Source organism: Microtus pennsylvanicus, chromosome 13 (genome assembly GCF_037038515.1).
Source record: "Microtus pennsylvanicus isolate mMicPen1 chromosome 13, mMicPen1.hap1, whole genome shotgun sequence".
Taxonomy (NCBI): Eukaryota; Metazoa; Chordata; class Mammalia; order Rodentia; family Cricetidae; genus Microtus; species Microtus pennsylvanicus.
This window is the reverse complement of record NC_134591.1, coordinates 72,956,526-72,980,013: the sequence shown is the minus strand read 5'-3', so window position 1 is coordinate 72,980,013 and position 23,488 is coordinate 72,956,526. Positions and strand designations below refer to the sequence as shown.

Sequence of the window (23,488 nt, the reverse complement as noted above, 5' to 3'; positions counted from 1 at the left end):
CTGGTGTCAGTGATGTTAGCTGTTCATGTGCTCAGGATGGCTGGTGTCAGTGATGTTAGCTGTTCATGTGCTCAGGATGGCTGGTGTCAGTGATGTTTGCTGCTCTGTGCTCAGGAGCTTTGCCAAAAGCGTTATGTGGACAGGCGCAGAAAGCCTGTGGTAGACAAATTGCCTAGTAGGTACAAGGCCCTGGGTTCAGCCCCCAGCACGGAAAAAGAACTGGAAGGAATATCTGCTATGATCAGTCCTGGTGGCCTGCTGGACACAGGACATTTAACTCCTGGCCCACCTAGTGACAGGCCCCTCCTAGAGTTCCTGGCTGAGTTAGTAACCAGCTCAGGTTGCTCAGTTTGTTTGTGGCCCAGAACAGGGCAAACGCTTAGGGAGCAAGATGTGCCAAGTGTGCCACAGCGTGTCCCATGGAGTACATGAGAACGTAGGGACAGTGTTTCCATCCTCACTCCTATGTGTGCCATTCTTTCTCACAGTACACTCAGCTTCTGTGTTGGACCCATTGAAAGTATTTCTGTTAATAGGACTTAGCTCAGCATGTTTTTCTTTCATGTTAGTTTTCTCTCATAAACATGAGAGCAGTAAAACTTGGAGGATGGTAGAAGAGAGGCCTGCTAGTGTGTAGACTCCCTGCTGACTGTACTCTCTATTCCCGTCAGTTACTGTAGTCACACAATTCTCTTTCGTCCTGAATTTCTTTTCTGTTTTTGTCTTATTTTGTTTTTTGTTTTCAAGATAGGGTTTCTCTGTAAAATAGCCTTGGCTGTCCTGAAACTTGCTTTGTGGACCAGGCTGGCCTTGAACTCAGAGATCCACCTGCCTCTGCCTCCCAATTGGTGGGACTAAAGGTCTGTGCCACCATTCCTGCCTCTGAATTTCTTTTCTTTTCTTTCTCCCTCCCTTCATTTCTTTAATGCTTTGTTTTTTATTTTATGTACATTGGTGTTTTGCCTGCGTGTATGTCTGTGTGGGTGTCAGATCTTGGAGTTACAGACAGTTGTAGAGCTGTCATGTGGGTGCCGGGAATTGAACCCAGGTTCTCTAGAAGAGCAGTCAGTGTTCTTAACCATTGAGCCATCTCTTTCTCAGATTTTTAAACTTTGTTTTGTTTTTTAAACTTTATTCCTATTTTGAGAACTTGATCCTTGAGTACTGTGTTTACATCATTCTCACACACACCCGTTCATGACTTGTTTTGTGATTATTGTTGTTACATATATAATGGGTTTAGTTTTGTGGTTTTTTTCGAGACAGTATCTCACTGTATCCCTGGCTGACCTGGTACTCGAGGTAGTTTTTTGCCTTGGCCTCCTAGTGTTGGAGTTACAGGCATGTGCTACCACGCCTAGATAGCTAAAAGTGTGCATTATTTGCCTTGTAGCAGACATAGCCAGAATATGTCATCCCTACTTCCCTGGTTACTCAGAATGGAAGCTAAATTCCCTGCTATATGAATCAGCCCATCCTTTACTTGAGTAGACTTCTGGGCAGTCATTATATACCAGGCTTTGTCCTAAGCTGATGGGCAGCTGAACAAAATCATTGTTCCACATAGCATACATTGTAGTTGGCCAGATCGACGTGTAGCATATTAGTGAGGAAAGTAGTCTATTTCAAAATACATTGTGTTGTTCGGGATAGAACCCAGGGCCTTGTGGGTGTGAGAGAAATGCTGTGTCATTGAGCTCCACCCATAGCCCATGTCCAGGGTTCACTTTAAATGTGGCTTTAGAAGAGCACTAAAATAATGTTTGATCAGAAACCTAAACCAAGTGACAGGAGGAAGAATAATGGTCCTCAGGTAGAGAAAGAAACAGAGAGCATGAGGGGAAGGTAGTGTGCCTCATTGGGACAGCGGTGGGATGAGGTCAGAAGCGGCCATCAGCCAAATCCTTTGGGCCAAGTAGGAGACAGGCAGGGCTTTGGGTTTCCTTCTAGGCTTAATGGGAACACATGGAAGGGTCTTGAGCAGGGAACATGATGAAGATGAAGAAAGTGGTACCATGTTGCTTCTCCACACTTTATACCACCGGATCTTCCCTTGCAGATTGTCTATGCAGAAAGACCTCTCACTGACAACCACAGATCCCTGGCTTCTTACGGCTTGAAAGATGGCGATGTTGTGATTTTACGGCAGAAGGAGAATGCAGACCCTCGCCCTCCAGTGCAGTTCTCAAGTAAGACCAAAGCTCATCACCTTCTAATACAGTGTCAGACTTAGGGGGTGTAGGTCGCCTGCCTGCTGTATAACCTTGGGTAGGTCATTGGGTTTCTAAATCAGTCATCTCTTTAGTAAGGTAGGTATCATAATTGACCCAGCTTTACCTCATCAAGAGATGAAATGCAGGCTTAAATGATGTCATCACAGTCACTTAGCTAGTAAGTAAAAAGTGATTGAAATGGTGCTTTTTCTGCTGCTCCAAACCTGGCAGATTTAAGTGCTTGGAACATCAGGTTTGGATGCCTCCCTGACACTGCTATTAGTCTTGATGTGCCATTCGGAATGGGGAATTTTCTCCCCTTTGTAAATGTTTTTGTGGGTTTTTTTTTTGTTTGTTTGTTTATTATTTTTCCAAGTCAAAGTTTTTCTGTGTTACAGCCCTGGCTGTCCTGGAACTCACTCTGTAGACCAGGCTGGCCTTGAACTTACAGAAAGCCACCTGCCTCTGCCTCCCCAGTGCTGAGAGTAAAGACTCGCACAGCTACCACCCTGCCATAAAGAATTTTTTTGGGGTGGGGAAGGGATTGGTTTTTCGAGACAGGATTTCTCTGTAGCTTATGAACCTGTCCTTGAACTCGGCTCTGTAGAGTAGATCCACCTGTCTCTGTAGCCGAGTGCTGGGATTAAAGGCGTGCGCAACCACTGCCTGGCTTTAATGATATATTTTTATATGTATGTATGGGTATTTTACGTCTTTGTGTGTATGCTATTGCATGCAGTTCCTATAGAGGACAGAGGAGGATGTCAGATCTTCTGGAACTGAGTTTATTATTTTTAATTTTGTGTGCGTGTGTGTGTGTGGGGGGGTGTTGTACACCTGAATACAGATGCCCACAGAGATTAGAGGCATTAGAGCCCCCAGAATTGTAATTTAGCTATCTTACATGTGTGCTTGGAGCCATCAAAAATCTCTTAACCACTGAACTATGGCTCCAGACCCCACGGCTTTTTGTTTTGTTTCAAACCCAGAACAGCCATGGAACTTTCTGTGTGACCCAGGCTGTCCTCCAGACTCCTGAGGGCTGAAATTACAGGCATGCACCCACACATCCAGCCAGCTTGGTGTTCATAGTCTGGAGCCTGCATTAAGGTTTCTGTGTCTAGAATATGCAGGACTGTGTGGGAGTGGGCACATGTGTGCTTGATGCTGAGAGGGCTTGTAGCTTCCTTCAGCTGCTCTCATGACTCAGCTCCCAAGCCCTGATGTGGGCTATGTAATGAAATGTGACTTCTTTTCCCTGCTGCCTGCCATATTTTGCTGAAAATCTTCAGATAGTATTTAGCCTCCAGGTCTCCTGCCTTTAAAGAGTGTGGTACTGGATTGACAGGTATGTTGGGTGTCAGCAGACTGCAGCCTGGAGCACACTGCTTCATTCAGGCTCTCCCTGTACCAGTTCCGGATTTCAATCCGTCCCTTGGGCTCCTCCTGCTTTAGGAAGAATAGCATTTGGAGTTCGCTCATCGGTAAAAACCCGATCTTCGCTTGGGTACTTTGTGAGGTGGTCGGTACTAGAGAGTTGCCGTAGTAGTTTTGTTTGTATGTTTTATTTTTTCTTCACTGTTGGTATATGGACAACATCGGAGTTAGGTTGCTATAAGGGGAGGGTATGCCTGGAGATCTGGGTTGTGAAGTGGACAAGGTTTTCAGAGTTCTGAAGTGAATCGACTGGCAAGTGGAGATAAGTTTCTTCAGCAGATGTGACCCCACCCATGTGATTTGGTGGTTGGTGAGGACAGCAGCTCCTCAGGGAGTCTGCCATTCCCTCACCTTTTCATTGCTTAAATGTTTTGTCCCACGTGACTCTTTTCAATACACACACTGACTGACAACTGGCCTCTGTTTTAAGACAGTGACTAGTTGAGCCCACATGTGAGGCTAAAACCTTATACGTGAGTTTAAGCTTTCCCTTTTTGTAGTTGTTACACAAAGGGCTTCGGGATAGTCCAGACTCTGGACAAGGCTGGTCATTAAATAAGTTTTAGGGTTGAACATAATGTGAATTTTTTTTTTCAGGGCCATTGTCTCATTTTGGCTCTAGTTTGTTTTAGTTTGCCTCTTTTTTGGAGACAGGCTTGCCTCAAGCTCCCAGTCCTCTTGTCTCCGCCTCTAGCATGCTGGGGTTACAGGCATAAGCCACCATAGCTGTCACCTTTCTTTTACTAAGCAGAGTTATTGAAATAAAGTCCACACAACCATGATTCCCCCTTTTAAAGGATACACAGTTCAGTGGCTGTGATTATTCACAGAACTGTATAGCTCTACTCTCTGTTCAGCTCATTCATCATCTGAATCCTAGTAGTGATTCAGTGGTTTCCCTTACACACCAAAAGTGTGCTTCCTGTCCTTGTGCACTGTTCTGGTATTTCATGGCAACAGAGTCCGACATTGTGTGGGCTCCTGTGTGAAGATGAAGCTCTAGAACAGTCTAGAACCTGAGATGAAAAACTCCTCTTCATTTCTTCAGTCCTGTAAAACAATTATGCCCACTTACTTCCCAGGACCTTGTTTGTCTGGGATGCACAGATGAAATTGTAAATTCAAAGAGGTACAGAGAACCTCCTCAGATTTCCTCAGGCAGTGCTTAGATGTTCAGAATTTGACATGAAATGTTTGTGCTGTTCACTTGATCCATACAGTTTTCTTTACTCCAAGTGTCCAGACTTTTCAACAGAGTAGCATGTCAGGGGCTGGAGAGATGGCTTTGAGGTCAAGAGCACTGGCTGCTCTTCCAGGGACCTAGGTTCAATCCCAGGACCAACATGGCAGCTGGCAACTGTCTGTAATTCTAATTCTAGGATCTAGAGTAAATATATGCACCACATGTGTGCCTGCACAGGAGTGCAGAGGAGGACGTCATAGCTCTTGAAATGGAGTTAGGCATGGTCGAGAGCCACCATGTGGGTGCTGGGAATTGAACTCAGGACCTCTGGAAGAACAGCCAGTGCTCTTAACCACTGAGGTGTCTCTCCAACCCTGGATATCTTGGGTATCTTTTAAGAACCTTATGTAGAATCCTGGTGGTGGTGGCGCACGCCTTTAATCCCAGCACTTGGGAGGCAGAGACAGGCGGATCTCTGTGAGTTCGAGGCCAGCCTGGTCTAGAAGAGCTAGTTCCAGGACAGGAACCAAAAGCTATGGAGAAACCATGTGTTTCTGACCTCGTGGGCGTCAGAAGAGGATGTAGGCTGTTCCTAGGACCCAAGTTGCAGGTCATCTTGACCCACCATGTGGGTGCTGGAAACTGAACCGTGGTCTTCTGCACCTCTGAGTGGTCTCCCCAGTGAACCCTTCCCCTCTCATATTTTTCCCTATTAATTTACTCTCGCAGCACCATCTTGGAGGAAGGGCAAGGGGAAAGACAGCGTTTACAGTTACCACTTGCTGCTGTTGTCAATGACGAATGCCTCTTTTGTTGTTTCCTTCAACACTTGTTTTTATGGCATGCATCATTTGAGTAAACTTGATTGATTGATCTCAACAGACTTGCCCCGGATTGACTTCAGTAGTATAGCTGTGCCTGGTACATCAAACCCCCAACAGCGCCAGCTGCCCAGAGCGCAGGCTCAGCACTCATCTCCTGGGGAAACAGCATCATCTCCTCAAGGCCTGGACAACCCAGCCCTGCTCCGAGACATGCTGCTGGCCAACCCGCACGAGCTGTCCTTACTGAAGGAGCGTAACCCACCCCTGGCAGAAGCTCTGCTCAGTGGAGATCTTGGTAAGCGCCCTTGTGTGTCAGTAGTTGTGCCAGACAAAGGTGTAAGGCAGCTGTTTGAGTCCATTGCTGTCTGCTGTGAGTCTTGAGCAGGCCACTTGTTGATGAGAGGTGATTAATGTAATCTCAAACTGGGGTAATTGGCAATGTTTGTATTTAATTGAAATCATCTTGATCCTTAGGGCAGTCTCTTTTTTTAAAAATTGATTTATTATATATACAGTGTTCTGACTGCAGGTATGCCCGCAAGCCAGAAGAGAGCACTAGATTTTATTGCAGATGGTTATGAGCCACCATGTGGTTACTGGGAGTTGAAATCAGGACCTTTAGGAAGAGCAAGCAGTGCTCTTAACCACAAAGCTGTCTCCAGCCCCCTAGGGCAGTCTCTTTGTCCACCAGAGCCTCTGCCTCCATAGTGTTGTGATTAAAGACGTGTGCTACTATGCCCAGCTTCTTCTTCTTTCTTTGTTTTTCAAGACAGGGTTTCTCTGTGTAGCTTTGGGGCCTGTCCTGTAACTCACTCCGTAGACCAGGCTGGCCTTGAACTCAGAGATCCACCTGCCTCTGCCTCCCCCCCAGGGCCAGCCTGATCTATAGAGCAAGTTCCAGGGCTACACAAAAAAGACTATGTGTTGGGGGAAAAAAGTTTGTTTTTTAAATTATATTTATATGGCCACAGTTGGCACATGGATGTCAAGGACAGCCTTGGTTGTCGGTCCTCATCTTCCATCTTGTTTTTGAGAGCAGGGTCTCTGCTGTTTGTCACTGCACTGTATACAATAGGCTAGCTGGTCTGTGAGCTTCTGGGGGATTTTGTCACCATAGGAAGCCCTGGCATGTGGATTGTATAAGTGCACCAGCTTTTATGTGGGTTCTGGGAGTCTGAACTCAGGTTTCATCTTGAATAGGTGTCTCAGCACACACTAGAGCCGTAGTAGAGGGCAGTTCTCAAGAGCTGGTTCTCCTGCCCTCTTCGGGGAGACAGGGATTAAATTCAGATAACCAGACTGGTCCACAAACTTGTGCCACACCTGGCTTGTTTTTAGTCTTTTTAAAGTGGGATTTCATATGTTGACCTGGGGGAAAGCTCAGATATCATCCTTAAGAATATGATCCACCAGCCGGGCGGTGGTGGCGCACGCCTTTAATCCCAGCACTCGGGAGGCAGAGGCAGGAGGATCTCTGTGAGTTCGAGACCAGCCTGGTCTACAAGAGCTAGTTCCAGGACAGGCTCCAAAACCACAGAGAAACCCTGTCTCGAAAAACAAAAAAAAAAAGAAGAAAAAAGAATATGATCCACCTTGTGTGCAGCAGGGTCTCTCCTTGGCTTTTCAGCATGTGGGCCAGGGACCTCAGAGAGCCTCTTGTCTCTGCTCGGGCACTGGGACACAAGTGCACACCATCATTTCCTGCAGTTTTGTGTGGGTTCTGGGTCCTCATGTTTATAAGTTGAGCACATTTTCAGCTAGAAAGTTCCACTATGTCCCTTTTACTCACTTTCCTCTTGAATAGGCTGGCACTGTTCTGATATTTGATTTGTTTTGTCTGTTTACAAACTTAATGTATTTGGAATTATAGAGTACACTCTTTGAGGTTTTCTTTTCTTTATTTATTTTTGGTTTTTCAGGATAGGGTTTCTCTATGTAGTTCTGGCTGTCCTGGAACTTGCTCTGCACACCAGTCTGGCTTTGAATTCACAGAGATAGCATGCTTCTGCTTTCTGAATGCAGGTATTAAAAGCTTGCACCGCCACTGCTAAAATGAAATAAAAAACACTTTTTAAAATAAAAAGTAGCTGGGTAGTGGTGCTGCACACCTTTATCCCAGTCTTGGGGAGGCAGAGGCAGGCAGATCTCTGAGTTTAAGGTCAGTCTGGTCTATAGAGTGAGTTCCAGGACAGCCAGAGAAACCCTGTCTTGTAAAAACCAGAAGAAAGAAAGAAAATGTAGAGCTGAATATGTTCCTCCCTTATTTTTGTAGAGAAATTTTCTAGGGTCCTGATAGAGCAGCAGCAGGACCGAGCTCGGAGAGAACAAGAAAGAATTCGTCTGTTTTCTGCTGACCCCTTTGATCTTGAAGCTCAGGCAAAGATAGAAGAAGATATAAGGTAAGATCCATCTACCTAATGAGCAAGCTCACAGCATCCAGGTCATCAGCATTAACTAGACGTCTGCAGGCAACTTCCCCATCTCCAGGTTGAGATAATAACCTCAGTCTGTCCAGGTAACTCTCTCCTTCATAGTCCTCACATTTTGATCCAGTATTTGAAAGTGCTCTCAAATTTTGTGAGCACTTCCTGATTAGCAGACAAAACAGCATCGTTAAAGCAAGGTAGTTGACCCCAGGATGACTGAAGAGAAACCCCGTCTGCTGAGATCAGTAGACTTGCTCTGAAGGCTGATTTCAATCCTCATTAAGTCAGATCTTGAAGGCGGTTGGATTGGAGAGCTCTGCACATGTGGAGTCTTGTAGTCTTCTTTCTATTGCCCCTTGCTGGCTTCCTGCCTGACACTCTGCCAACCTCGTGTCTGTTGCAGCGGCTCTCTGCTGGGGCTGTATTAAAGCATGCAGTAAGCTTTTCAGATTGCAGATGCTTGAGCCTTCTCTCTATTCTCATGAGTCAGGATCTTCAGGAATGGAGCCCAGGCAGGTACAGAGATGCTAAAGGCTAGTCACAAGCTAGATGCTGTCTGAATAAAATGGCCATCTGCTCCCCAAACCCAATTCAATTTTTGTTGCTAATTGTGAAAATCCTCCTGTAACTAAGAGAAACAAATCTAAAGATACTCCTGTTACACTGAATAGCAGGGTGGGAGCTGTAGTTACCCAACTTGCTTGCTTTATTATACTCATAGGCTCTCCCCACACTTTGCCTACACTGGGCCCTCACGTATTTGTACTCGATAGACTAGTCCTTTATTACCAGACTGCATCTAGGACACTCTGACTATTCTCGAAATTGAAGAAATAAATCATATTTAGAACTAATTGACGGCCCTAAGCTATTTGCTCATGTTCTGTCGGTTAAGTGTTCTCTTTACATGTATCAGATAATGGTGATTTTCCCCCTCTCTTACACAGTTAGATAAGTATTCTGCCACTGAGTCACATCCTCATCTCTGCTTTTACTCTTTATTTTGAGACCCAATCTCACTAAGTTGACAAACTGGCCTTAAATTTAACGTCCTGCCTCGCCTTCTCCACTAGCTGGGAGGCCTGTGCAGCTGTACTTTAATCAGATGTTAGTGAGTGTCCGTGGACATAGCTTGACTAGCTGAGTCAGCCCAGAGAAATAAATCATTTATGTTCTCAGATTTCGGCTCTAAGGGAGTCTGACATTGATTTCAGGCGTAGTTGGATTTATCCTAGGAAACCGGGGTGGTAAGGCGCCATAGACAAACTGTGGAAGTGGAGTGTATCGAATTGAAACAGGTTGTTTCCTACAGGGGTGGGGTAAAGGAAACTGGGTGATGTAAGGAAAGAAGATTACCTGATTACTCAGAGTGCCCTACCTGGCCTGACACTGCTGTGCATCTGGGGCTGCCCTGAAACTCTTTGTATTTCTTTGACTCGGTTGGCTGGTTCATTGAATTGTGTTGTTGTTTTGAGAAAAAGTCTTACTATGTAGCCCTGGCTAGCCTTGAGCTCAGGTCTACCTGCTTCTGTGTGTTCTGTGTGTGTGAGCTGCACTTACTTTATTCATTCATTCATTTATTTGAGGCGGCTTCTCTTGCTGAACCTGGAGCTCACAGATTTGGGTAGGTTTACTGGCTGGCCAGTGAGCTCCAGGGACCCTCGTGTCTACCTCCCCACCTCTGAGATTGTAAGTAGATATTGCCAGATCTCCTCATGTTTGAATGGTAAACATACTGCAACTGAGCCATCTCCCTAGCCCCTCATATTCTTTTTCTTTTTTTCTTCTGAAACTTAACTTGGATTAGAGCAACATCAGGGGTTATATAATTAATTGTATGTAATTTCTAAATTTATAATGTGCCAGTGGATAAAGGTATATAATTATATCAAATGTGCCTTAAAATTTCTGCTTGGCACATGACACCATTATACATGACACAATATATTGTACAGCAAGTGTAGTAAGTAGCTTCCCTGTTTGCCAGACTGAATTAAACAAGAGTGCCTGGGCTTGCTGAGAAGTGTTACCATCAGTTCAGTGAGCCAGGGTGTGAAGGAAAGCGCAGGCAATGGCATTCAGAGCATGGGTCCAGCAGACTTTCCGTAAAGCTAGGTAGTTAGCTGTTTTAGGTTTTGCAGGCCATGTGATCTATTTCAGCTCTGTGCCTGCCACGTGAATAAGCAGTGACAGTGGACAGCATGTTAGTTACTTATCTACTTGCTGTGACAAGCAACTTAAGGCAAGGAGAGTTTATTAATTATTTATTCTGTTTAAGGCTGTAGTCCATGGTGGCAGGAACATGTCTCCTTTTTTATTCAGTCTTGGACCCCAGCTGTGAAATGGTGATGCCCACATTCAGGGCTTCCTCAGAAGCACCCTCCGTGACAAATCTAGACTGGCATTTCTGTGCTGATTTTAAATACAATGTAGCTGATAACTGGATTTAACATCAGATGGTATGTAGACAGTGCCTCCATGTTCTTTTTTTTGTTTGGTTTTTTGAGACAGGGTTTCCTGTGGCTTTGGAGCCTGTCCTGGAACTAGCTCTGTAGACCAGGCTGGTCTCGAACTCACAGAGATCCGCCTGCCTCTGCCTCCCGAGTGCTGGGATTAAAGGCGTGCACCACCATCGCCCGGCTCTCCATGTTCTTATGACATGTGCACATGTATTGGAATGTGGTCTTAGCAGTTCTTAGTTCAAACTTTACCTCAAATTGTAGACTGAGTTCACTATTTCCAGTCTAAAGGTATACTGTCTAGCCAGTCAGTGTGTGTATCTCAGGCTGGTCTTAAATGTAGCCAAGGGTGACCATAAAGTTCTGATCCTCCTGCCTTCAGTTCTCAGATGCTGGAAGTGCAGGTGTGCACCACCACACCTGGGGTATATGATTCTGGGCCCCTGCTTTCGTGCATCCAACTAAGCTACTTTCCCAGATAGATGCAACATTTGAAGCTCTGCTCTTGACTTGCTTAGCACATAAGCTAAATTCTGTAAGGCCGTTCATCAGCGTTGTAATGGGAAGGAATTGTGGGTTTTTTGTTTTTTTCATTTTTCAGATTAGAAAAGCCAGTTGTGGAGATGAAGCAGCCTGCGCAGCAGACAGGTGGAATACATGTGATTCTGGTTGCAGATTAGTAAGACTGATGCACCGGGATGATACTCAAATGCTCAGGACATCCTCAGTTAAAACAGGAGTACATGGGATTGGAGAGATGCTCAGAGACCAAGAGCGCTGGATGCTCTTCCAGACTTCCTGAGTTCAATTCCCAGCAACCACATGGTGGCTTGCAGCCATCTATAATGAGATCTGGTGCCCTCTTCTGGCAAGCATGCACGCAGGCAGAATGCTGTATACATAATAATTTTTTTTTTTTTTAAAGGAGCATAGGACTGGCATAGCGACACATTCCTTTATTACCAGTCCTTGGAAGGCAGGGTGGTGGCCAGGGCTACACAGCGAAACCCTGTTTCAAAAAGATCCAAACCAAACTAACAAAAAACCAAAAATATAAGAACATGGTGCACACATATAACCCCAACTCTGGAGAGGCGGAGATGAGAGGGTCACAAGTTCAAGTCCAACCTGGGCTATGTAGTAAAAACTTGTTGTAAGTATTATTCATGAAATATCAATTTCAGTGTTTGGTAAGATAGAAAGGGCCTGGGGCCTTGCTTTCTAGGAGTTTATTTTTCAATCTGTGAGCTTTTAGGGGAACATGATCATTTTATAGGAGGATAGTTTTTATTCCTGACTTAGGTCTTCTGCCAGCTCTGTCTCTCATCACCTCCTGTTGAGTCACCTGTGGGGAACACAACCAATTTTCATTCAGTGACTCAGCTGCTCCCGTTAGGGCAGAACCGTTTACAAGTGTGTTTGTGGTGTTCTTTCCGGAAATGGCGTTTTCAGTGTGCTGCTCTGGCTTGTCACAGGCAGCAGAACATCGAGGAGAACATGACGATAGCTATGGAGGAGGCCCCGGAGAGCTTCGGCCAGGTCGCCATGCTCTACATCAACTGCAGAGTGAACGGGCACCCTGTGAAAGCCTTCGTCGACTCAGGTGAGCGTGGAGCCGAGGCGCTGCTCCTGTGCTCAGTCTTTGTGTTAGTGATAGATTTCTTTTCCCAGTCATTTCTCACCTGATTTTGTGTTTCTGTGCCTCAACTGGGAGGTGTTTCTAGGTTCTCGTCCACGTAACCAGAGAACTGAAAAATAGAGACTCAAGCAGGGAGACAAAGTTGAGATTGACTGGGGGCAGGAGTGGGATCAGCAGTTAAGTTAGTGTTGCTCTTGGAGATCACATAGCTCACGAACACCCATAACTCCACCCTCTTCTGGCTTCCTGGCCATCTGTACTCACTCCGGAACCCCCTCACACACATGTACATGTAATTAAAATAGAATAAAATCTTAAAAAGGAAAAGGTTGACAGGTTAACCTTGGGCCAGATGGGTAACAGTTGGTATTTAGGACCCCAGTTATTTGCAGCTGCTTTTTGTGGGACTCAAGAAAAGGAAGGTTTGGTTGCTAAGGAGGTGGTTTGAGTAGTTCTCTATTTTGATTGATAAATTAGGTCATATGTTAATTTTTCTTACTGTATCAGATTTTAGTTATATGTGCACCCAGTTATACTAGACACAAGACTGTAAATAAGAGATTCCGCCTAAAAGATTACGAGGTGGCACTCATTTCCCTTATTGTGCATGCACCCCAAACTGCTTCTGATTGGATTGGCCCTTCTCTTGTTCAACCCCAGATATACTGGGACTACACTTGACTAGACACTGTCTAAATTTGGCATTACCAGGAATGGAAAAAACATACAGTGTTCAGAGATGGTAGCATGCGTAGCCTTGTGTGAGTGGGGGATGGGGGATTCTGAAGTTTCAGGTGCACTGTTTGAAAGGACTGGGTGCACGGTATGTTCTCCTGAAGGGACCAGGTGCCAAGTGTCTTTTTACAAGTGTGACATATACAAAACCAAATGGGAGTTCCAAGCTAAGCCCCCCCCCCCCCCCCGTGCTTGCCCGCCTCCTTAGTTGCTCAGTTAGTGCTCTGAGGTTCTTGGGCACCTTGGTAAGGAGTTGGGAGCAGTAGGGTCTATAAGGTGCTGTGAAGGGCATGGGTCTGTGTTGTTTTCTTATTGCTCTGAGAAGGTACTTACCTGTGAAAGCCTTATTTTGGCTCTCGGTTTCAAAGAATTGGGTGGGTGGGAGCATTTTGGGGAGGAGAGAGATGTGTGCCTTAGAAAAGAAGGAAGACTATGTATTGTGCAAGGTGTTTCTCCTTTTCCCCTTTGGTTCAGTCTGGGAGGCCCCCAGCACACCTTCAAGGCAGATCTTCCTCTCTCAGCTAACCCTACTTCGAAGTGCTTTTCTCAGCCACCCCGCAAGTCTCCTAGCCAGTCTCTTGTTTCTAAGTCTAGTCAAGTTGACAGTGAAGATAGGCGGTCACAAACATTTCCATCTGGTCGTTGTGCAGCACATTGCTTGGAGTGAGGCAAGTAAGGCCACATGAAACTTGGTCCCTGCCTTTAAGAAGTTAACAGTTGGGGCTGGAGAGATGGTTCAGAGGTTAAGAGCACTGGCTGCTCTTCCAGAGGTCCTGAGTTCAATTTCCAGCAACCACATGGTGACTCACAACCATCTGTAATGAGATCTGGTGCCCTCTTCTGGCCTGCAGGCATACATGCCAACAGCACATTGTATGCATAAAAAAAAAAAAAGAACCTAACAGTTAGGGTTGGAGACACTGCTCACAGGTTAGGGCACTTGCTGTTCTTTCCAGCACTCACAACCATCTGTAACTCAATTTCCACAGGCACGAATGGTTCGCTTACATACATGTCAGCAAAATTCATGCCCATAATAAATTTGGAAAATAAAATAAGAAAACAGCCTGGAGGGATGACTTAGTTAAAATACCTTGCTGCTCTTTCAAAGGGCCCAGATGCAATTCATAGCACCCACACTACATCTGAAAACTGTCTATAACTCTAGTCTCAGGATCTGTTGTCCTCTTCTGACCTTAGGTGAGCACTGGGCTTACATGTGCTGCACATGTTCTGCAGGCAGAAACACATAAAATTGAAAAAGAACAAAAGAACAGGCAAGGAGATGGATAGAGTTTGCCACTTGAGTCTTAGGTGGTCCAGATGCTAACTGCCACCTAGTCTTAATAACAAACAACTCTGCTTTTCTTCAAGCTCTCTCTCTCTCTCTCTCTCTCTCTCTCTCTCTCTCTCTCTCTCTCTCTCTCTCTCTCTCTCTCTCTCTCTCTCTCTGACTTGTTTGTTTATTATTGATTTTGTTTGTCCAGACCGGATTTCTCTGTAGCTTTGGAACCTGTCCTGGAACTAGCTCTTGTATACCAGACTGGCCCCAAACTCACCGAGATCTGCCTGCCTCTGCTTCCCCCCAATGTTGGGATTAAAGGTGTACGCCACCACCGTCAAACGACTTTTTACGTTGGCCTACAAATATATCTGTGGCCACAGGTCAGAAGAGCGTGTCAGATTCCCTGGAACTATAGTTATAGGTAGTTGGGTGCTACATATGGGTGCTGGGAATTGCACCCCTGTTCTCCTCAAGAGCAATAAGTGCCTTAAACTGCTGAGCCTTCTCTCCAACCCTAGCTCTGCATTTTAAATCCTTCAGTGTGAGTGCGTAAAGGGAATGTACCTGAGTGGTCACACTCCTTTTAAAGGGAGTGCGCCTGAGTGGTCACGTTCATCTTAATTCTGGGCATCTCTTGAGGTTGAGACGCTTGCCTGTGGTACATCCACAAACACTCGAGCACATATTGAGGTTGTCTCTTGAGACTAGGACAGTCCCAGAAGTCAGTGTGCTGATATGTGTGTGTTTTTTTGTTTTTTTAAATTTTTAATATTTATTTATTATGTATACAATATTCTATCTGTGTATATGCCTGCAGGCCAGAAGAGGGCACCAGACCCCATCACAGATGGTTGTGAGCCACCATGTGGTTGCTGGGAATCGAACTCAGGACCTTTGGAAGAACAGGCAATGCTCTTAACCTCTGAGCCATCTCTCCAGCCCTGATATGTGTGTTTTAATGATGCTGGAGAGATGGGTATCTCAGTGATTAAGAACACTTGCTGCCCTTCTAGAGAACCAAAAATAGGTTTTAAACACCCAGGTTAGGCAGCTCACAACCTGTAAGTAGTTTCTGGGGGATCCAGTGTCTTCTTCTGGCCTCTGAAGGCACCTGAATGCGTGTAGCATACACGCACACATACATGTAGATAAAAATAAGTCTTAAAAATAAAAAGATGTTGGCTGGGCGGTGGTGGTGTAGGCCTTTGGTTTCAACAGTAGGGAGGCAGAGGCAGGTGGATCTCTGAGTTGGAGGCCGACATGGTTTACAGAGCAAACCCTGCCTTGAAAAACCAAATGAGTGAACGGTGCCTGTCTAGTGCTGCATGCAGTGCATTGGCTGAGTGCTTAGTGGTAAGGCTTCCTGTCAGAGCTACAGGACATATGAGAGAGAAATGCGTAGCTCCCCAGTGCACACTAAACACTTCCTGTACACCAGGCTCTGTGCTAGATGCTTAGTACATCTTACTGCGTCCATCATACTTCAACCTCAGACATCTCTATGAGCCATGGTGTGTCCCTGCTTTACAGATAAGGAAGCCAAGCCTCTGTCCCAGGTGGTGAGGTAGTGAATTCAGCCTCAGCTGCGCTTGATGCCAGAGAATCCTTTGTCACTGAGCTAAAGCAGATGCACATTGGGTGGGTGTGCTGGATGTAGAGACCAGTTTCCCCTATTGGAGTACATGGGTGAGTCTCTAGAAGTGACTGTCAAACTGCTGCACAAGTAGAAACTGGGGTTATGAACTAAGCCAGTTTTTCCCACATTAGTTTGTGGAGACAAGGAGGACAATTCTTTCCAGACTTCCTAGACTCTTTCTGGGCCTTTTGAATCTTAGTTTCCTCATAAGTATTTTGATTTTTGTATTTTTGTGATGGTCAGAGCGAAATCCAGGGCCTTGCCTGCTAAACAAACACGACCACCCAGTGTAATACCCTAGTTACCATTGTCACCTTCCTCATGCCCACGATCTGCTAGTACCCGCAGAGAATGGGTGCTTTTAATGCTCACCGATGCATACACAGTGAATTGAGACAACAGAATTAGTTGGTGAGTCTGCAGCCAGACCTAAGCAAGGGTAAGACTCATATAAATGAGAACAGGGAAAGGATCCTTTATAGGAGGCCAGAGTGAACAGGAGACAAATTGCTCCCACCTTGAAATGCTTCTAGGTGTAGTGAGAGTGGAGCTGGGGTACTGGGAGAGAGGGCCTGGGTTAGATCCAGCACTCTATAAATTGAGCGTGGTAGCACAGACCTTAATCCCAGCATTTGGGAAGGAGAAGCAGGAGAGTTAGAAATTTAAGGCTATCAGCAGCTTTGTAATGAGTTTGAAGCTAGGGTTAGGAGGTTATGTTTCACCTCTTTGAAACAGGAGGTGGGAGAATGTAAGGCTCTGGATCAACAGGATGCAGTGGGTCCAATGCTGGGCATTGTGACTTACACTGTCTTATAAAAAGTGGGAACCTTAGCTGGGCACATGCCTGTAATTCCAGCACTCAGGAAGCAGAGGAATGTGGATCTGAGTTCAAGGCCAGCCTGGTCTACAGAGTGAGTTCTAGGACAGCTAGGGCTGTTGAGAAACCTTGTCTCAAAAAATTAAAAAGGTGGGAGGCCCTTTAAGGGTTATTGAATAAGTAAAGAAATGATTTTAAGGAGGTTATAGTTTGGGATGACCGCAGGCAGAATCAACTGGAAAAATTCTTTAACTTCGAGGGTCATATTTGCTTTAAATTATGTATGCATGGCACAGGTTCAAAGCCAGAGAAGAGTCTACTCAGGAGGGAGGTGGCTGCAAGCCAGATTAGTAGCTATGGTAAGAAGAAAGGAGGTCAGAAAAGCAGGCATTGCAGAGACCTTATTTGTGGGGTCAGGACAGTTTTAAGGGCACAGTGAAGGCAGCAGGAGTCAACATTATAGTGTGCCATAGTTGTAAGAAGGTCAGAAGGGCATGTCACTGACAAAGATAGAGAAATCCAAAGTGAGGTTTGGGATGAGCTAGAGATTTCCAGTACACAGGTGTATGAAACCAGGATTCAAGGGCGGAGGTAGGGCTAGACAAAGATGACAGAAATATCAGCCTGAGATAGAAAATACCCTCAGGTCAGGCTAGGGATGTGCCCTAGGTGGTGATGTGCTGCCGTGTAGCACACTCAGAGCCCTCAGTTTGATACCCAGCACTGCGTAACTCAGCGGGAGCATCATAGAGCATGTTTGTAATCCTAGAACCTAGGGCGGTGGCAGCAAAAGAATCCTTAGCTCTATCCTGAGTTTCCAGCTTGAGTAGCAGTGAGGCCTGTGCCATAACAAAACTATCCTACGTGCCTTCAGCTTTCAAGGGGAGGAAACCCATTGTAGGTTAATTTCTATTTTTTTGGAAAAGTAAAGGACTTTTCTGTTTTTTGTCCCCATCTACCCACCCGGCGGGGGTTGGGGAGGGCTGTGTGAGACGGGATCTCACTGTATAGTCGTGGATGGCCTGGAGCTAGTTGTGTAGACCAGACTGGAAAACTCCTAGAGATCTTCCTGCTCTGATTAATCTGCTGCTGGGATTAAAAGTATGTGCTGGTGGGGCTGGAAAGATGGCTCAGTGGTTAAGAGTAAGTCAAGACTGTTCTTTCAGAGGATCCAGGTTCAATTCTCAGCTCACAACTGTCTATAATTCTAGTTCTAGGGGAACCGACACCCATGACAAACACCAATGCACATAAAATTTAAAAAAGAAAAAAAGTATATGCCACCATGTCCAACTTTTTCTAAAGTGGCTCTAGGATCAAACCAGGTTAAGCAGGTGCTCTCCCACTGGGCTGTACTCCTAGCTGCAGGCTCTATTAGCTCTTGAGCCATAGTGTCCCATCGCTTCAAATAAAAATCACTTGGGTCTGTGTGCTGAAGTACACACTTGTAATCCCAGAAGGCTGAGTCAGGACGATTACATATTCAAGACTAATTTTGGACTACACAGGAAGTGAGACCCTAACTCAAAAACAAAACAAAAGCAAACAACAACAACAAAACGATGACATGATCTAACTGTAGAGTGCTGCTTAACTTAACATTGCTGTCTGGACACAGCACCATTTGAATTTTAGATCACTTTCAGATGCGTTTGTTTTCTGCTGGTAAAGTTTTTAGTGTCATTCTGGTACTCCATTAAAAACATACTCTTGCTGGGTGGAGGTGGCACAAGCCTATAATCTCAGCACTCAGGAGAACAGAGCCAGGCAGGTCTCTGAGTTCGAGGCCAGCTTGATCTACAGAACGAGTTCCAGGACAGGTTCCAAAGCCACAGAGAAACCCTGTCTCGAAAAACTGCAAAAAACAAACAAACAAACAAAAAAACCTCTTGGGTTTTTGTACTATTTTAGATTCTGGTATGGAAATTGAATTAAGCAGGGGTGTCGGTGCACATCTGCAATCCTAGAACATGGGGGTTGAGGCAGGAGGAGGAACATCAAGGGTTTTCAAGAATAAATCAAAGAGCAGCTAGGCAGGGAGATGTGGGTTATAATTTCTACAGTTTGATCTCTCTCTCCCTCCAGGTGCCCAGATGACTATTATGAGCCAGGCTTGTGCAGAAAGGTGTAACATCATGAGACTGGTGGACCGTCGGTGGGCTGGCATAGCCAAAGGCGTAGGCACACAGAAGATTATTGGAAGGGTGCATCTAGGTGAGTGAAGGCAGGCAGACGCTTGCTGCTTTCTGATAGGGAATTTTTAGGGTGGTTGAATTTTAAGGTTCTTTCATAATCACCTCTGGTTGATGTGGCTATACACATACAAACAAGCAGGTGTAGCTCAAATTCTAATTGGTCTTAATAATAAAAATCTAGAGTCAGATATGGGGATAAAAGCTGAATGATCAGAGAAGCAGAGCAACCAGCCACTAATTCTTACCGCTACGAAATCCTAGTAAAATAATCTTTTTTTGTTTCATGTGCATTGGTGTTTTGCCTGAATGTATGTCTGTATGAGGCTGTTGGACCTCCTGGAACAGGACTTACATGAGCTGCCGTGTCAGTGCTGGAATTGCACCTGGGTCTTCTGAAAGAGCAGCCAGTTCTCTTAATTGCTAAGCCATCTCTCCAGCTCCTAGTAAAATAAATTTTAACCTAAGAAGTAAGAGACACAAGCAAAGCCAGACTTTACTTGTGTTTCTGATTTGAAAAGTAGAAACTGGCTCTAACAGGCATTGAGAAGCCTTTTCTTGTGTGAAGGTTGACTTTAAAAGGTTGCAGATATGCTGGTTCTATTGCTTTCTAGGAAACACTTATACAAAATGTGTCAGGTATGGTTTGGGCTCCATCCTAGCAACCATGTACATAGTGTACTCACAGATACTCAGTAAACCATTTATACCAGAGAGCTGATTTCACTGTTACCGTCGTGTGCGTGTGTGTGCGTGTGTGTGTGCGTGTGTGCGTGTGTGTGTGTGTGTGTGTTTTAATCTGCTAAATGTTTGCTTTCATTACCTGCTGAGCATGGGTCCTGATAGTGGTTCTTGAAAAGCCAGGTATTGAAAACAGTAGCCCTACCCTGAATACTTTATTTGCTTCCCAGCCTGTTTCATTGTTGTGTCGTCCTTGGCTTGACGGATCCCATGGAGCCCAGCGCAGGTGATGGGTTCCTCCACTGCTGCCCCAGGCTTGTGCAGCTGCATCAGTAATATCTCCTCCTCTTATGCTTTAGCTCAGGTTCAGATTGAAGGCGATTTCCTGGCATGTTCCTTCTCCATACTCGAAGAACAGCCAATGGACATGCTTCTGGGACTGGACATGCTTAAACGACATCAGGTAATTAAGAGCTTTTGTATGTGTGTGTACATGCATGGACACACATGAGTACATAGAGGCTAGAGGTTGACAGCAGATGTCTTCCTTGGTCTGTCTCACCGTGTTTGTTTTAGCTGGTGTCTCTCACTAAACCCAGAGCTCACCAATTTGACTAGACTGTAAGACAACAACTCCAGGGGTCCTCCCATGTCCACTCCCCCAGTGCTAAGGTTATAGGTGTGTACTGTTGCACCAGGGTTATGGGTTTTGTTGTGTAGGCCTGATAGGCCCAGAGCTCACTGTATAAAGAAACCTGCCTTGAACTTGCATGTTCTTGCCTCTGCCTCTTGATCCTGGAATTATACGCATGTACCATCATACCTGAGCTGCCTGATTTGCTATGTATCTCTAGTATTTACATCAATTCTGCTAGTTGCATAGATTGACAGATTAAGAAGCATATATATATATATATATATATAATATATTTTTTTTTTTTTGTTTTTTGAGACAGGGTTTCTCTGTGGTTTTGGAGCCTGTCCTGGAACTAGCTCTTGTAGACCAGGCTGGTCTCGAACTCACAGAGATCCGCCTGCCTCTGCCTCCCAAGTGCTGGGATTAAAGGCGTGTGCCACCATAGCCCGGCAAGAAGCATATTTTTCAAACATGGAAATGTCCTTGGTAGATTCTGTTCTGTAGAGTTGAGATGAGTATCATTACAGATAGTCTGTCAGTTGGGTGTGGTAGTGCATGCCTTTGATCCTATCACTTAGATTAGATCCTAGCACCTAGAACAGAGAGGTAGCCAAGTATTTGTGAGGCCTGAGCTGCATAGTGAAACCCTGTCTCAAAACAACAGCACAGGTCTCTACTTGTAAAACCTCTAGGGATAAGCTAAATCTTGTTTGTTTTGACATTATAATAGCAGTTTTATTTGTTATTTTTACCTTAAATTTTTTTTAGGCTTAGTTTTATCTTATGTGTTTTGTTCATGAGAATGTATGCACCACATGCATGTGTGGTACACTTAAAGGTAAGAGAGCACTGCCTGCTCTTCCAAAGGTCCCGAGTTCAATTCCCGGCAACCACATGGTGGCTCACAACCATCTGGAATGAGGTCTGGTGCCCTCTTCAGGCCTGCAGGCATACAGGCAGACAGACACTGTATACATAATGAGTAAATAAATAAATATATTAAAAAAATGATTTCCTACAGGTGTTTAGTGCATACTTCTCTTGGATGTTAATTAAACAGTAGACAGAACATTGAGATTAAAAGAGTAGAGAATAGGGGGCTGGAGAGATGGCTCAGTGGTTAAGAGCATTGCCTGCTCTTCCAAAGGTCCTGAGTTCAATTCCCAGCAACCACATGGTGGCTCACAACCATCTGTAATGAGGTCTGGTGCCCTCTTCTGGCCTGTAGGCATATAGACAGAACATTGTATACTACATAAATAAATAAATATTTAAAGAAAAAAAGAAAGAAAAAAAGAAATGCTTTGTTCATTCAAGGAGAATTATCTGACAACACATTAATTTGTCATGATGCTTTATTCCTCATCTGATGCCTAACTAAGATCTGCCATGCTCCTTGCAGAACACTGGTAGTGTCTGCTGGGTAATAGACATAGACACCACAGTAGTTCATGTTGTTTGTTTTGCTAAGCAAGTGCTGTACCACTGAGTATAGCCTGAATCCCACTGTGAGTTTTTAAATAAAGTCAGTGCGTTCACACCATTGTATTTTAAATATTTCACCTGAGAACATAGGTCAGCAAGAGAGCACTTGCCTAGTGTATGAAAGACTCTCTAGTTCCAGGCCCCTAAAATCAAAAAGCCCTAAAAAATAATGTGTATTATATTAATTTAGCATTTTAAATAGAAGCAATGAATATATTTGGATAGATGGAAGCTGGGTTGTTTATTTGTCAGTTTCTTGTTATCTGTTAGCATACACTGGTATTTTCTTTCTTTTTTGGTTTTTCGAGACAGGGTTTCTCTGTGGTTTTGCTAGCTCTTGTAGACCAGGCTGGTCTCGAACTCACAGAGATCTGCCTGCCTCTGCTTCCCAAGTGCTGGGATTAAAGGCTCGCGCCACCACCGCCCGGCTACACTGGTATTTTCTAACTTTACAGGCATAAATCAAACATGGGTAACTGTTCAATTTTAAGTAGAAATAAAAACCACACAGGGAGCCAGGCGGTGGTGGCGCACACTTTTTTTGGTCTGCAGAGTGAGTTCTAGGACAGGCTCCAAAGCTACACAGAGAAAACCTGTCTTGGGGGGAAAAGGAAGAAAGCCGCATGGAAAAGGATAAAGCGAAGTGGCTGTAGTGGGCGGTACCCCTGTAATCCCACCCCTGGCCTCAGGCAGATGGATCAAGATGTCAAGGAAGGTCCGGATTATAGATGCTTTCTCAAAAAGTAAAAAAAAACAAAGGAGGACAGGGAGATGACTTGGTTATAGTGCTACCCAGGCTTGATCCGCAGAGCCCTTGATGGGTTTGGTGACATCTGTAGTCTCAGCGCTTCTACCCCAAGACAGGACATGGAAACAGAACTGCCTAGAAGCTCACGAGCTTGCTGGCCTGAAGTATGCAACGCAGCAGCAGAAACAGGAGACCAAGCAGAGACAAGGACCAGGAGTTGGAGGCCAGCCTCCACTACACACTGGGTTCATGGGCTTGTCTAAATCAGAACGATATAGGGAGATGTAGAGGCACACAGGCAAGAGGAAGGTGAGTTGGAGGCTGTTAGACTACAGCATGAATCGAGGTCATTCTGGATTACATAGCAAGACTTTGTCTTCCAAATCAGATGTAAAACATTGCTGCTTTCAGGTGTATAGTAAGGGTGTCTTTGTGTTTCTGTTTAAGCCTTCTCTTTTCCTGGTCATGTTCTTCATTGGTTGAATGTGGGGCTAAGACTCGATTCATTTACTGCTTTTCTTTGCTTTTCTTTCAAAGTGTTCGATTGACTTGAAGAAAAATGTACTGGTGATCGGCACTACAGGCTCACAGACCACCTTCCTTCCTGAGGGGGAGCTACCAGAGTGTGCCCGCTTGGCATATGGAACTGGGCGAGAGGACATACGGCCAGAGGAGATTGCAGACCAAGAATTAGCAGAAGCCATTCAAAAATCAGCAGAGGATGCAGGTATTGGGGCTGACCATCTGAATAGTGCTGTTGTTAGTGGGGTGATGGCCTTCCTAGGAATGAACCTCGTTGTTGAGCAGTAGTTGTGTTCTCTGTCTTACTCCTCTTTCCATCTCTTAATACTGTGGTGAGAAAGTAGCTCCTGGGGCTGGAAAGTAGAGCACTTGCCCAGCACACGTGCAGCCCTGGGCTCAGTCCCCGGTACCACATAAAGTGGATGAGGTGGTACACACCTGAAATTCTAGCACTCAGGAGGTAAAGGTGGGATAGTTGATGGAAGGCTAGTTTGGATATTTGAGACCCTGTCTCAAAAAGGAGGAGAGAGGATGGACAGGGGTTTGCATTGCTATAGCTCGGCAGCTAA

At 45.1% G+C, this 23,488-nt stretch overlaps 1 protein-coding gene across 3 annotated transcripts in view; it reads left to right on the top strand.

Annotated features, from left to right (window-relative positions):
• The window catches only part of LOC142834273 (protein DDI1 homolog 2), a 43,666-nt gene that overhangs the window by 7,335 nt on the left and 12,843 nt on the right, over positions 1–23,488 (top strand). For 2 of the 3 annotated variants that reach the window (XM_075946569.1, XM_075946571.1), the window contains exons 2-8: positions 2,060–2,189; positions 5,716–5,952; positions 7,930–8,056; positions 12,018–12,145; positions 18,740–18,868; positions 19,887–19,990; positions 22,935–23,124. In XM_075946569.1, the coding sequence (XP_075802684.1) occupies positions 2,060–2,189; positions 5,716–5,952; positions 7,930–8,056; positions 12,018–12,145; positions 18,740–18,868; positions 19,887–19,990; positions 22,935–23,124 (1,045 nt within the window). Of the gene's footprint in view, positions 1–2,059; positions 2,190–5,715; positions 5,953–7,929; positions 8,057–12,017; positions 12,146–18,739; positions 18,869–19,886; positions 19,991–22,934; positions 23,125–23,488 lie in introns of those variants that run through there. The other variant, XM_075946570.1, reaches the window with a different exon arrangement.